Source organism: Canis aureus, chromosome 16 (genome assembly GCF_053574225.1).
Source record: "Canis aureus isolate CA01 chromosome 16, VMU_Caureus_v.1.0, whole genome shotgun sequence".
NCBI classification, from domain to species: Eukaryota; Metazoa; Chordata; class Mammalia; order Carnivora; family Canidae; genus Canis; species Canis aureus.
In genome coordinates, this window is record NC_135626.1 from 10,235,357 (window position 1) to 10,249,797 (window position 14,441).

The 14,441-nt window shown below is 60.9% G+C and overlaps 1 protein-coding gene across 2 annotated transcripts; it reads right to left on the bottom strand.

Annotated features, from left to right (window-relative positions):
- Nucleotides 1-6,667: 6,667 nt before the first annotated feature.
- FCN2 (ficolin 2) lies at nucleotides 6,668-13,727 on the bottom strand. Of its 2 annotated transcripts, XM_077851268.1 has the most exons (9): nucleotides 13,569-13,727; nucleotides 11,880-11,993; nucleotides 10,885-10,938; nucleotides 10,453-10,488; nucleotides 9,684-9,716; nucleotides 9,190-9,317; nucleotides 8,593-8,722; nucleotides 7,679-7,813; nucleotides 6,668-7,180 (listed from the first exon to the last, which is right to left on the bottom strand). In XM_077851268.1, exons 1-9 carry the CDS (start codon nucleotides 13,657-13,659, stop codon nucleotides 6,933-6,935), a joined length of 969 nt encoding a protein of 322 aa, XP_077707394.1. In that variant the 5' UTR covers nucleotides 13,660-13,727; the 3' UTR covers nucleotides 6,668-6,932. The 2 variants fall into 2 exon arrangements, with proteins under 2 accessions (XP_077707394.1, XP_077707395.1); XM_077851269.1 differs by lacking the exon at nucleotides 9,684-9,716 and having other exon boundaries at nucleotides 9,190-9,335; nucleotides 10,438-10,488.
- Nucleotides 13,728-14,441: the final 714 nt, after the last annotated feature.

Genomic DNA, 14,441 nt, shown 5'->3' on the forward strand with positions numbered 1-14,441 from the left:
CAGGTCATCGAGGCTCCCAGGGGGCAGGGTCATCACCCTGAGCACCTGTCTTCTGCTCTCTGGCCCCCATCTGTAGCCACGGGCATTTTCATTACTCGCCCCCACCAGCCTGTCAGCGTACGTTCTTGTCCTACTCCCCCAGTGCTGACCCTTGAGCACCTCTTACAGCCAAGGGAAGTGGTCCTTTTATGGCTTCACTGGTGCAGACCTTCTTCCTAAGCCCATAACCACATCCCCTCCTACCTTTTGTCATCACTGCTGCGACCCTGCTTCACCCACCTGCCGGAGCCCCGCGGACATGGACGCTGGTGCCATGGCGCCGTACCCTCTGCCTTGCGCTGCCTGTCTGCACCCTTGCCCTGTGGGGCTTGATCTTATTCCTTCTCCCTTTCTGTTTTGTTGTGTTTTTTTTTTTTAATCTTTTTTTTTTTTTTTTTTGGATGCAGGTCCACTGGTGATAAATTAGGTCCACTTTAGTTTCCTGAAAACATTTTCATCCTGCCTCCCTTTCAAAGAACCTCTTACCTGGTGGTGGAATTCTAGATGGGCAGTTTTTCTCAGCCCCTGAAAGTGTGCATCCCGTGATCCTAGATGCCGCGATTTCTGCACAGTGTTAGGGCTGCCCCTCTGAAGGTGGATGACCCTCTTCCTCGGGTTGTTTATGAGGGTTTCCTCTCTGCCCCTTGCCCCCAGCTGTGCTGTGATGCATGCACGAGGCCTGCTCCCACACCATCCGCTCCCCCTGCTTCAAATGCTCCACTTACACGTGCGGGTGATGTTCTTACTACGTGCCCATGGCTCCCGGCTATTTTCCGCATTCTCACCTGCCCTCCACCCTGGCTTCAGTCCACATATTCTCGGCCGAGCTCTCTCCTGGGCACTGGTGAAGCCCCCCACCCCTGCTCAGCCCCCCAACCTTTGCCAGGCAGCCCTGGAAAGACCTACTCTGTCCCCACGACCTCAGGTCCTGGTGGGTGTTCCACCTGTGGTCACCTCCATTGCCTCGGAGAATCTATGGACTTTGTCTCACTCTAGTAATGAGTTCACCATGAAGTCCGGTCCCTGTTTTCTCATGCATTTGTGGGAACAGGAGTGTGTGCCTGCAGCCGTGCCTTCCGATGGCAGCTATTCCCCTTGGTCACCCTGTTTAAGTGGCCACCCTCTATTCATCTGAGGGGACAGTCATCCTCCTATTGGCAGGGGCTTACATATATCTGTGACTTAGCATGGGATGCGTCTATGCCACGGTCAGCGTGCACCTGTGAAGTTTTCTCTAGAAAGAAGCCCCCTAGTGAGCCTGCTGATTCAAAGCATTTAAACTTTTCTTTATGCAAGTGACCCTAGTGACCCGACATGGGAAACGCCAAGACCACGACAGCACCTCGGTTCAAGGCGTGCTCACCGTCGGGCAGACCTGGTCCCAGCTCAGCATTCTTAGCGCTTGCATCTACTTGTGTCTGGGCTCGCTCTCACCTCCTGCTCTGGGGACTCGCTGGTGGGCGGAGGCAGGCGGGCAGACGCTCACTGGGCCTGTCCTCTGTGGGCCGCCTGCCATGGCGCATGGGCTTCCCCACGTGGCTCGCCATCAGAGGCAGCAGGAGGCGGTCCACAAACCCAGACCCTCGTGCCCGCAGAGATCTTGGTCTCGTGGGTCTGGGATGAGCCCCCGACTCTGTATTTTTAAGGCCCTCCCAGGTGGTTCTGAGGGACTCTCAGGTTTGGGGACCATTGTGCACCATTTGATGATTGGAGGGCAAGCGACTGGAAGCCCCGCACCCTGTGGTGGGCACAGCAAAGCTTATATGGGAGAGGATGGTGGAGCCAGATGGGACAACCGGACTGAGCACAAATGTGTCTCAACCTTCGTGAGGACGCAGCCCGGAGGCAGGTGCTACAGGACCGGTGGACATTAGGTGCCACACCCGTGCCGCTCACGATGCCTAAGCTTCTCAGACTCGGGCCTCCCATGGAGGCGAGCAGGCCAGGGCCTCGTGCGAGCCTGTCACTCGCTGTTGGCTAGGGTTATTTTGTTCCTTCTACTCTGGATGTGTGTGCATCCTGCCCTTGACCCCAAGGTCCTGGCCAGCAGCCCAGGGCCGGCCCTTTCTGGGGGCTTTGAACGTCCACTTGCCCCCCAGGGCTGAGCTCTGCAGGGAGCAGGGCCAGCTCCATGAGGGGAGGCGCTCTACTGCTCCGGGCCGCACCGGGCAGGCTGCCCAACACGGCAGCGGCCTCTCACCTGCAGGTCTTTGGGGCAAGACCACATGGCCGTCTGTCCGGGGCTGGGGAGCCACCGATTCTTGCTCTGTATGGAAACACGAACCAGATCAGCTGCCCCTTATTTTCCGATCCCAAGATTTGACGATTTACTGTTCAACCCTGGTTGCAATTGAGAATGCTGCTCCGGTGGTGGAAGGCGCAGGACTCTAGGAGGGCCGTATTTGCTGCTTTGGGACAGATGGACATTTCCAGATGGCTCCTGCCTCTCCCGCCTTCCTGACTGGGACGGCTGCCATGTAACAGGGTGGGTGGAGGGGGGGTGGGTGCTCCCAGCCTTCTGTGCAGCTCCAGGAATCAGATAATTGACCGCCCCCTCCCCATATGGCTGATCAGTCACCGGGACAACAACGAAACGGAGCAGCTCGCGCGTGGCTGGGGAAACGGGAAGGGGCACATGTGGGCTCCACACCCAGGTCACATTTTAGGACGAGGGTGCATGCACAGGGTTTCTGTCTCTCCTCCCTACATCCATCTATCTGTCCATCCCTACCCAGGCCACCTCTGTCGAGGTTAAGTGACCACCAGCTCCTTAGCCTTCGATGTCAGAGCTGGAAGACAAGACAGACTTGTTTCGGTCCCAGGTCCAGGTCAGGCACCCCTGGGGGCCAGGCAGTGCTGGGGCAAGTAGGGACCTGGCCCCCCTCCCACCCTGCCGGCTGGCTTCTCCGTGTTCTCTCTCCGACACGCTCCTCACGCTGGGTCTCTTGCTGGTTGAGGTGCCCACCCTTTGCCTCTGTCATCATGGGGACACCTGCTCTGGGCTCTCAGGCTTGAGGACAGAGGTGATGGTCAAGGCGGAGCCGCTCTGTCCCCAGCCCATTCCACGGGTCTTTTCCGTTGGGGGCTTTAAAAAAAATCCCATCTCTCACCGTTTGGGGTCTAGAAATGTTCTGCACTTTCCAGCTTGAATTCCTGGGCTGCTCTTCCCATTTTATCCTGCTCATCACCAGCTGCGTGCTCCCCCCCAGGCTGTTTCCTCCCATGAGGCCCATTCGGCTAAAGAACAGTAAAGACGCAGGACCACGATGGAGGGTCTGGTTTGCAGAGGCTTCCCTCGGAGTGGCTGAGACCGCGCACCGTCCAGGGTCATCGGGGACGGCAGCCGTGGGGACCCCCGCGCAAGGCCGCCCGTGTGCTGACCGAAGGGGGGGTGCACACACGGCCAACGAGGGCCCCCGGGTTCTGCCCCCCGAGACTGCAGCCGAGCCAGGCCAGCCTGACGCAGGGTCTGCACATGCTCTGCTGGGGTGCAGTGAGGACAGAGGGAGGGAAGCCTGACCTTGCGAGGACAGTTTGCTCGAGGCTGCCATGCTGCTGGAAACTGTGTCATCCCCGGCTGGGCCGGGGGCATGCTCACGGACCCCAGAGATGGCTTTGCACCCGCAGACCTTCCATCGGGTGAGGGCCAGGGGCGTACGGCCTGGCATTGTCCTTCACCCCACTCGGTGAGCAGAGCCCTCCCAGGGAAGCTAGGGGAAGGTGGGGATCAGCCCCAGGAATCCTGAAGCCTTCTCCATCCCTTGGCTTTGGGAAGGGGTCTGGGTTCAGGTTTATTTATTTGCTGCTAATGATCCAGGAAGTTTTATTGTTTATTTAATTTTTTAAAAGATTTTATTAACTTATGAGAGAGAGAGAGCGTGAGCAGGGAGAGGGGCAGAGAGCAAAGCAGACTCCTGGCTGGGCAGTCTCCTAGGACCCTGGACCTGAGCCCAGATGTGTCACCCACCGAGTCTCCCAGGTGCTCCCAATGGTTCAGTGGTTTTAATCAGCCACTGCCCTGTCCTCAGGGTGGCCACCATCCTGCTTTGTCCTGGGTTATGCTTTCCCAGCAGAGCGAGTGCTCAGCGCTAACACTGCCAGCCCCTGTGAGCCAGGACAGGCCAGTCTCCCACTCTTTGATTGGAGGCCACTGGGAAAGGACAGAGGCCCGGGGGGGCCGGGGGGCAGAGAGGCACCTCTGAGCCCCAGGAGCCCAGGGCAGCAGCTGTTTTCCTAATGTGAAGCCGTGTGTGTCACCCACTGCCCTTCTCCCCAGCTGTCTGAAATTTCTCAGTGTGGCTGCAAGCTCCATGCCCCCATTCCCAGGCAATGCCCCCTCCCCAGTTCCTTTGAAGTGCAACACTCAGGACCTAAGGCACGGGTGTGGCCTGAGCTGTGTAGACAAAACTGTGGCGTCTCCTCCTCAATGCTAGACATCATGCCCCCATTCATGCAGCCTAAGACATCACCCCCTTTCTGCTGAGCAGTATCGAGCTCCACCCAGACCTGCCTGAGCCTAAAACCCACCAGATGACCCCTTCCAAGTCCTATTCTTGTAAATGCTCTAAGGCATTTCGGATCCTTGGAAAAATTCGTAAACCTGGGTGAGAGAAAGGAGGGACCAGAATAAGAGGGTTTTATTTGGGGGTGGGGTGCTAGGGTGAGAGCACAATGCTGGTTTGGGGCCCCTCGCAGCCACCAGATGTCCACTTTATTCGAGGAGGGGGATGGGACACAGCGAGGGAGGAGCAGGTTCTCCCTCCGACTGCAGAGACCACAGGCAGCGGGGTTCTGCTGTGCCCCTCGACAGCTCCCCCGGCAAGCGCGGGCAGCCAGCCATGCAGGCAGAGAAGGTGCCACCCTCCAACCCCGGGGCGCGCACAGTGGAGCCCCGACACCCCCAACAGAACAGCCATGACTCAGCCCAGCAGCCGGAGGGGTGGGGGGTCACGAGGGAAACAGGTAGAGCTGCCACCGAGGGGCCAGGGGCTCCTCCACCTGGATTGGAATGGCAGAGGGGAAACTGAGGCTGGACCCTAGCTGGGCAGCCAGGCCAGGAAGGGCGGCTCCTGGGAGCTGGGAGCAGGGGTGCAGGGAAAAGGGGAAATTGGTTATTCCATGAGGTCACTTAACATGAGCCCCTCCTGCTTCCAAATAGCTTGGACTGAATTTTTATACAGACTTTCTAAAATCTTACCAAGTCCTAAAAGCAAGAGAGAGTTTATAAATGAAGTCGAGCAAAGCATCACGTTAAATAGTCATAAAAATTATTTTTTTCTTGCTTCTTAGCCTGTCTCTCCATTAAACAGATTTCTAGAACAAAACGCAGGAAAAATTCCTGCCTTGTCAGTCTGAATGAGTTTCCGGGCTCAAGGGTCTTATTTTTGCCTTCCTCATGCGGGACCCAGCACTCAAGAGGTTAAGTGTTTTCTCAAGATTTCATTGTTTCTTGGAAATCCTGGCTTCCTGAAGGAAGAGCACTCCCAGGACGACCCCGTTTCCAGGGCTGCAAGATCAAGACAAGGTCAAGGTCCAGGGCTGGGAGCTCGGCTGCGCGGGGACATGTTGCTCAGTGCCCAGGGCTCAGGCAGGATGCGGCCCTCCCTCCCTGGTTCAGGGCTGCGGATGGGGTCAGAGCAGGGGCAGGGAGGCAGCAGCAACCCCCCCACCAAGAAAGGAGAGAAAACCACGTAGGCTTTGCCAGAGGGATCCACACACGCCACACATGCCGCACACGCCAAATACTCCAACTTCTGTATGGTTCACACCCAGCGAAGCCCCCCGACCCCCGAAGGGACCCTTGGGGGCAAGAGGGTGGGCTCCCCCCTGGGCTCTCCCAGATTCTCTGCAAAGTAGACGACAATGCACCCTGTGGTCCCTTGGGGTTAGGGGGACCCAAACGGCAGCATGAGGGTCAAGCACCAGCCAATGCGGGGACCCGCTACCCAGGCTGAGGATGGGGTCCCCTCAGAGCATGTGGGTGGCCGAGGGGGACACGGCTGGGCAGGCTGCTCAGCAGACAGAGGCTCCCATGCTGAGGACACTGCCATCCCTCAGATGGCCTGGCTGGCTCCCAGGACGCCTGTCCCTGCCGGGCACACCTGCTGGCCAGGTGTGGGGTGACCTGGCCCGGCCCTCAGGGCAAAGGCCCCCACAGGGAGCTCAGAGCAGCCACACTTCCCACCTGGCCCCCTGAAGTCTCAATCATGGTCAGGGACCCATGTGCCTAGGGTCACCCTTTGCAGGGTGCCTAGGGCAGTCCCGAGTGAGCCCCGCGGGAACCTGGAGGCCAGGGTGGTATGGCTCAGTGGGCAGAGCTGGGGTCTGGGACAAGATGGGTCACTTCTGAGCCCAGGTCAGCAGACACTTTCTGTAAGGGCTGACCTGGAAAGATTTTAAGACCTGGGGTCGTGGTTACAGGGTCTCCGTCTCCGTCCCTCAGCTCTGTCTGCAGCTTAACGTCTGTGGGACAGCAGACTGTGGCCACAAAGGATGCCGACCCAGGGGGCCCAGCCACAGACCCTGCTCTCTACTCCTGACCAAGACCCCCAGGGACTCCTCCCTCAGCCAGTAGGGCCCCTCCGGGTCAGGTCCCAGGGGGTGCAACCAAAGGAACAGAGGCAGCATGGTCGGTGGCCAGGGCAGTGCAGGCAGCGGTGGCACCCACGAGCGCCCCACAAGGAAGCAAATGTCTTTATTGAGAAAACGCATGGCCGGCGGGACGTGGTGGGTCCCTGCTCTCACCCCTGGGGATGGGAGGCAGGGCCTTAAGTGCAGGAGACGGAACAGAGAAACAGGGCTTCACAGGGAGCAGGGTGGGGACCCCATGCTCCCTCCCCTGACAGCGCCCGCACCGCCTCCCTGAGGCCACCGTGTGCATGGAGCGCCTCACGCTAGGCCGGCCGCAGCTTCATCTCCGACACCTTGTAGCTGTAGTTGTAGCCTCTCCCAGTCTTCCAGTTGACGCCGTTGGCAAAGCTGTCGTGGGGCCCCCGGAGGTAGAGACCATTGAGGTTCGACAGATGGCACTTAGAGTACCACCAGCCCCCCTTGTACCGCTCTGCACAGTTTTCCGTAGTTGAGTCGTTGTCCTGGTCTTTGGTGGAGAAGGGCTGGGTGTTGTGGTATGACAGGGAGTCGCCTGCACGGGGGAGAGTGGGGGCGAGGTCTGGGCAGGTCGGCCCCATCCAGGTGTGCGTGTCATGCACTGCACAACTCTAGGGGGTGCCAGGGGATGCTTGCTCTCTAGTACAGTCGCCTTGGCACGTACCCTCATTCCGTCTGTCCCTGCCAGCTGGCAAGCGTCCTTCCTCGGAGGGAGGCCACTCACTGCCCTGGGACAGTTGGTACATCACCAGGGAGCTCCAGGCATCACATAGTGGGAACGTGGGTGCCACAGGAAACCACCACATTACTGCCTTTTCCCTGGTTGTGTCGCTGATGCCATACAGAGCAGTCCCCCCACCCCACCACTGGACTTGTTACTGGACATGACATGTTGTTTTTGTGGGTACCAGCAGGTATGGGTGACAGGATCCTCACAGATGGAAAAAGGACCATGTCGGGCGGCCACTACCCTATCCATGTGGTGCAGAGGTAGAAGGGGAAGCAGGGCCCCGAGCCCCGGGTGGACCCTCACCTGCGCTGCCCTCCACGAAGGCCCCCAGGACCAGCCTGTACTTCTCAGCCTCACCCGCCACCTTGAACGATGTGTACTTGGCAAACTGGTGGTTGCCCTCGAAGTCCATGAGGTCCACACGGAGCTCACTGGTTCCTGGAGCAGAGGGGCTGTCAGGTCCCAGCCGGGGACCCCTCGTCTCAGCCCCAGGAGGTGGGAATGCAAGAAAGTGTGCAGGGACCGCATGGACTTGGCATCCCAGGGAGGTCTCCACATGTTCAGATACAAAGTCCTTGGTTATACGAGGGGCCATGAAGACCCACATCCCACACGTCCTCCTACGGCACCTGATCCCCTCCTCGTTTCTGTCTGAGGGAACAGGACACTGTTCTACCTCAATGAAGCACATTTTCCTGGCAGGGTGTGACATCACAGCCCCGGGCTGTGGGCCACTTAGGGTTCCTGCACGGGGGACAGTCTGTCACACACTGGAGCAGCAGGATGGCCAAGGGGATCGTGCAGGGAGGACAGATGGACCCCTGGCGGCCTCCCCAGGACAGCGGCAAGTGGTCACAGAGGGCAGAGGAGCCCGAGTGTCAGGACGCTGCCCTCACCCAGACCCGCGCAGGTCAGGGACAGAGGACCTGGAGGAGGGACGGTCTGTCTTCCCCAAACAGGCACTGCAGGGTCCCCAGAAGCCTCTGGTCCCTCCTGTCCCAGGACCTTAGACTCCAGTGGTGCCCTGGATGCATGAAGCCTCCCCGGGGCCCTGACGTGTTCCCCCCAGACGTTGGGCACAGAGGTAGAGCCCCCATGCACAGACTGGTGCAGAACCAGTGCCTCCCGCTGTCAGAGTGCAGCCCCTGCAGGATGAGGGACAAGGGCCTCAATCCAGGGCCCAGGCTGGGGTCAGGGCAGGGGGTGTCAGGCCCTACCCTGGGCGGTCAGGGCGTGGATGTTCTCATTCCCCAGCCAGAACTCCCCCAGCTGACTGCCGAAGCCCTGCTTGTAGGAGGCCCAGTCGCGGAAGAAGTCCACGGAGCCGTCGGTCCTTCGCTGGAAAACCTGTGGACAGCAAGAGGGTCAGGGCCCTGGGCCCTGTTAGGGTCACGGCTCAGGGGGAGGCCTCCCAGCTCAGGGGGCATCCTGGCAGAGCAGCAGACACGGCCACGGGGTCTCATTTCAGGTCCCGCAGAGGATCTGAGGACAGAGCCCGCAAGGGAGGAGGGGGACACAGAGTAACAGAGAGGGTGGGCAACAAGCCCAAAGCCACACAGCTGGGGGTGTGGGCTCCCTTGGGCCTCACCCCAAAGTCTTGACTCCCCCCCATAAGGATTTACCCCCCACGAGCTGTCTGGTCCTCCCTGCCCTGGACCAGAGGCTCAGTCAGCCTGAGGGTGGGTGGTGGATAGTGTGACAAAGGCCACAGGACAGTGTCCTCCCTCTGGCAGACATGGGCTCTGGGGGACCCACAGGCAGATCCCCCTCCTGAGCCCCCCGCCCCGAGCGGTTCCCTGGGGCCCCGCACTCACGGTCCAGCCCCCACTGTCCGTGTCCATGTCGCACAGCACAGTCAGGGGCCGGCAGTCGGGCAGGTAGATGGTGTGCCAGCCGCTCAGAAAGGTCCCCCTGGTCAGCAGCTCCCTGCAGGTCCGAGGTGCTGGGGATGCACCCAGGGCTGCCGTCAGGCAGGAAGCCCTGGCACGTCGGCCCGGGCGCGGAGGGACCTGGGCCTGGATGGGGACCAAGCCCCAGGCTGCCCAGCCAGATCTCCCTGGCAGTCCTGTCCCCCCAGGGCCACCCAGCCCAGTCCAGAGCCCTTGGCCTGCAGGAGACGTTGTAGCTTCTGGACAACATCACCGGGGGCCTGCTGCCCACTGCCGAGCCACCCAGGGAGGGACCTGCGGCTGTAGTGTGGGGTCCTTGGGTTCTGGAACCCGAGCGAGGAGGGGGCATCTGGTGGAGCCTTCCTTGAGGGTAGCAGCGTCAGCTCAAGAGTGGGGGGGGCAGTGGCACGGTCGGTCACCTGTGTTGCAGGACTGAGGTGACCCGGGCTCTCCTGTGGGCAGGAGAGGACATGCACATCAGGGCCTGGAAACGGAAGCCCTGGCCCCTGCAGCCCCAGGAATACAGGGGAAGCAGAATGGGGGTCTGCCCAGGGCGGGAGGGCTGTGAGCCTGTCGGTCCCCGGGACGGATCTGCAGGGCCCTGCAGTGTCCAGCCCGACCTCCCGGCCCAGGAGCAGACGGTCTCTCTGGGCGTTGGGTGCCCACCGGGTGAACCATGTGCCTGGGGCCCCCGGCTCTTCAGTGGGGTAGGAATGGACTTTTCACCTCCACCCACTGTCCCTCAGACTCAGAGCCTCTGCTTGGGGAGACATCTGGGGGCAACAGGTTTTCAGGTCTGTGCCCCAATCCTGTGCTTTTTCTTGGTGCTCAGAGCACGCGACTGGGTCTCAGGGTTTGGGAGTTTGTCTCTCACATGTTGTTTGATAAACGTTTCATAAATGAGCATACATAGGAGGGAAAGTGGGGGAAGGTCTGCACTCAGCAGTAATGACATCTGGCTGTCACTAGGGTCCCGGGTGGGGGGAATGCGGGGCTGTGACCCTCACAGACAGGACGGCACCCTGAGCCCTGGCCCAGACCCTGGGCACTTTCCTGCCATTTCCCTGACGAGACAGGAACTTGGGTCTGAAACCCATCCCCCCGAGATGCCGCCAGGCTGACTGTGGCCTTGGGAGCCCCGCGTGGCCAGAGCCTGTGGACGCACCCCTGGACCTGGCTCAAGCTCACCTTTCTGCCCCTGCACGCCTCTCTCTCCTTGGTTTCCTGGAGAAGATACAGGAGGAAGGACCCGGACACAGAAGGTATGGTCAGTGCAGGGCTGCCCCAGGGCCTGGACGTCCCCATTGCTCTGTTGGCTCCCCAAGATTTCTAATGTCAGGGTCTCCAAGGAGGGCAGGGGATCCCGAGGCCTGGGATCCTGCCCCCCCAAAGGAGAGGTCACTGGAGACCCAGGACCCCCAACCAAGGTCTCAGGTCATGCACGATCTCCAGGTTCCTTGGAAATGGACCTATGACCTATCCCTCCCCGTCACTCTGCCACTCTGTCCCTCCCTGTCTCTCTCTCCCAAACTCCCCGTCCTCTGTCTGTGCTCCTCTCTCATCTTCTATGAACAGACCAGGGTCCCGCACAGGGGTCCTCACTCTTTATCATGTTGTTACCTTTGGGTCCCGGTGGTCCGGCCTTCCCAGGGACTCCAGGGGGACCAGGTGCTCCTGCAAACTCCAACGACACAGGCATCGTGGACAAAGGTGCAGCCCAACGATTCCATGTGAGCTCTTTGACCCAAGTAGTAAGGTCCACCCAGCACTACTTATCCTCAGAAGGCTGCCCCCGGGGTGGACGGAGCTGCCCTGGGGTGGATGGGGCTGCCCTGGGATGGACCCAGCTGCCCCTGGATGGACAGAGTTGCCCCAGGGTGGACAGAGCTGCCCCAGGGTAGACGGAACTGCCCCGGGGTGGATGGAGCTGCCCCGGGGTGGACCCAGCTGCCCCAGGGTGGATGGAGCTGCCCCTAGGGTGGACTCAGCTGCCCCGGGGTGGACGGAGCTGCCCTGGGGTGGATGGGGCTGCCCTGGGGTGGACGCAGCTGCCCCGGGGATGGACCCAGCTGCCCCTGGGTGGACAGAGTTGCCCCAGGGTGGACGGAGCTGCCCCAGAGTGGACAGAGCTGCCCTAGGGTACACCGAGCAGCCCCTGGGAGAAGCCCAGGCCCAAGTGGAGACCAGATAGTCACCTGCAGCCCCGGCCCCAGGGCCACCGCTGACCCCTGGCTCCGCTGACCTATGTGCAGGGCCCCGGCCCAGCTGCCCCCACAGAGCCCTATGGTCTAGTCAGCGCCTGGAACACAGGGCACATCCCGGGAGATCCTGTCCCACTGGTCCCCATGGGACACGGCCGGCCTCTCCTGCGGTGGGTTCCGTGCAGGGTGAGCCGGTGGGCACTGCCCCCCCGGATGCCATGGAGGTCGGGCCATCGTGAGCCCCTCCCCCGAGGATCCGACTCCACCCACAGCAGAGCTGCGTGGCTCTGACCCCACTGTGTGCAGGGCAAGACCCGCGCCCCCACCTGCAAGTGCAGGGGGCACGGCCACCCCGGGCTCTACCTGGAGAAGAGCAGGCTCTGGGTCACCCCACCCCGAACCCGGGGTGCCTACCTCTCGCTCCATCGACGCCTGCGTCTCCCTTGGACCCCACGGCCCCTGGCAGCCCCGGGCAGCCTCGGAGGATGGTGAGCTTGCCAGAACCCTCCAGATCTAGCACCTTCGCCTCTGCAGAGAGACACCAAGTGTCGGTGGGTGCGCCCGGCCTGGGCCCGAGGCCCCAGCAGATCCTGCGGACAGACTGCCCTGCGAGGGGACCCCGAGCCTGGGCTGACCGCTGCGCACCACTGGGCGGTCAGCCTGGACCTGGGTTCCCCCGCCTCTGGTGTAGACGTGCTCTGTCCCCCTGATTGCCCGTCCATGGGTGCTGGTCAGGCGGGAGGAGATGGCCTTGGAGTCCTCCCTGCCCAAGGGGAGCCCAGCTCCTCAGTGCTGTGTCCTCGGGCACATCCCTCCGCCCCCCCGGGCCTCTGTCCTCTGGGTTCCAGGAGGATGGGAAGAGGGCTGTGGGGGAGGATTCCTTAGATGCTGCAAATGTTTCCATCTGAGCAGGATCCGTGGCATTTAGAAAGAGCTGCATGAACACTGGGGACTTTCAATTACTAATAACCCTAAATATTTCTAGGAAACTCGGGGATTTTGGGTCAATGTTGAAATTTCACCCCCAGCCCTTGGGCAGGTGCTCAGAGAATTCCTGAGCCGCCAGGGGTCCTTGTGGGTCCCCTGGAGAGGGATGTGTTTGCTCCCAGGACACAGAGCAAGGGTCCTCGGATTTGGGAACAGAGGTTGATTTACTTGGTGGCATTTGATCGTGTGGATCCCGAAGCTAAAAACATCCGGGTCAGAGGCCTGGGGGTGTCTCGGGGGTGCCTGACAGCACAGGGTCCTGTGGGGGCCGGGGGCAGGGAGCCGCCACAACCTGGAGTGCTGTTCTGTCCTCCTCTCACTGCTCAGAACACGGTAGGCTTCATTTTAAACTTTGCTTCATTTTTTCTCATTCATAAAGAAGAGTTGGCAATTTTAGACAAATTAGGAAACACAATGTGTTTAGGGGAACAAATTTACTGTCCAGTGATCTTCCAGTGAAGGATCCTGGTGTTTCCCATCTCGAGGGTTCCAGGCCTTTCTTGGCTACTCTGGGTTAATCCCACTCCCCGTCCCGCCGACCCTGGTGAGTCTGGCACCAGCTGTGGCACTTGGACTCTTGGAAACACACCTGTTCTGTCCCTCCTGGTCCAGGACCTCCGGCAGGTCAGGGTGGGGGCGGGGGGCGCAGGGCAGGGGAAACAGCTCCTGAGCCCAGGTCAGGGAAAGGCGGGCAGGAGGCTGCTCTGCCTCCCCCCTCAGAGGCACAGCGGGGCACCCCTGCCCCAGAGCCTGACGGTCCTTCGGCGCCGGGTGTGAGGTCCCCAGGACCCTGTGATTGCCTGCCCTGCACGTGGACCCTGTATCACCCCCCTGCACATGGACCCTGTGATCGCCCCCCCGCACATGGACCCTGAGCCCCGGAGGAGGATTCCTCCGCAGGGTCCCCTGCTGACAGCGCGGGCCAGGGGTTGGGCCCATCACCTCGGGGTTGGACTTGCCCACCATCCTCTTCTGGGAAACGACACTTAAAATGCACCATCCCAAGGAGTAATGGAGTTTTCACGGAGGGCTGAGCACAGGCCTGGCTTGCATGTGCAGGCTGCCAGCTTCCAGACCTGATCAAGGCTGAGCCGGCTCGCCTGGTGTCTGACTCACCGGGACAGGTGTCCTCAGTCGAGGCCACAGTGCACAGGAGGGCAGTGACGGCCAGGACGGCAGGTCCTGCAGCAAGTCCGCCCCGCTGCATGGCTCTGGTGTGAGCAGCTGCGGGAGCTCCTGGCTCTCTGAGGCCGTGGCCTCCCCCTCTTAACCCCTGCCTTTATTTCTCTTCCCCGGGGGGCCACTTCCTTCCGAGGCTTGTGGCGCCAGCTAGAGTGACACAGCCCCACGCCCTGATAGCGAGCATCCTGTGTGATGGGCCTCCCTTCCCCTCATAGGGACACACTTCCCAGGAGAAGACCTCAAGGCCCTGTGTGGAGAAGGCCCAGCCTGCCTGTCTCTAAGGTACACTTGGGGCCCCTCCTCATTCTCTGGCTCTGCGAGATAATAATCCAAGGCCTTCCCTGGTTGGCAGGGTTTGGAGAGCTGCTCACTGGCCTACAGCAGCTTCACGTCTCTGGCTGGTAGAAGGGCAGGGGAGGGCAGAGTGTCTGTAGGAGTCACTGGCCAGAGTGAAGAGGGGTGGCCTCCGACCAACTGCCAAGGGGTGGGGGGCATGTGGGTGGTCGGGTCAGGGCCAGGGACGAGGCCAAAGAACAGGCTGTGAGCCTGGTAGCAGCAGCTTCACCAAAACAACAGGGAAGGGGTTGGAGTCACGTTGAAGCCACCCTGGGCCACTTGACACCCAGGCAGGGGCGTCTGCATCCCCACGTCGACCTCCAGGCATGGCGTGAGCATCGTGACCCCCATGTCAGACAACACCACGTGGGTGTCAGGGATCTCCTAGAGAGCACTTCAGTGTCCGTGGGTGGTGTGGTTCTTACAGGTCCCCCAGGGAGACACTCAGGGGAAATGGTGACTAAGCTGCCC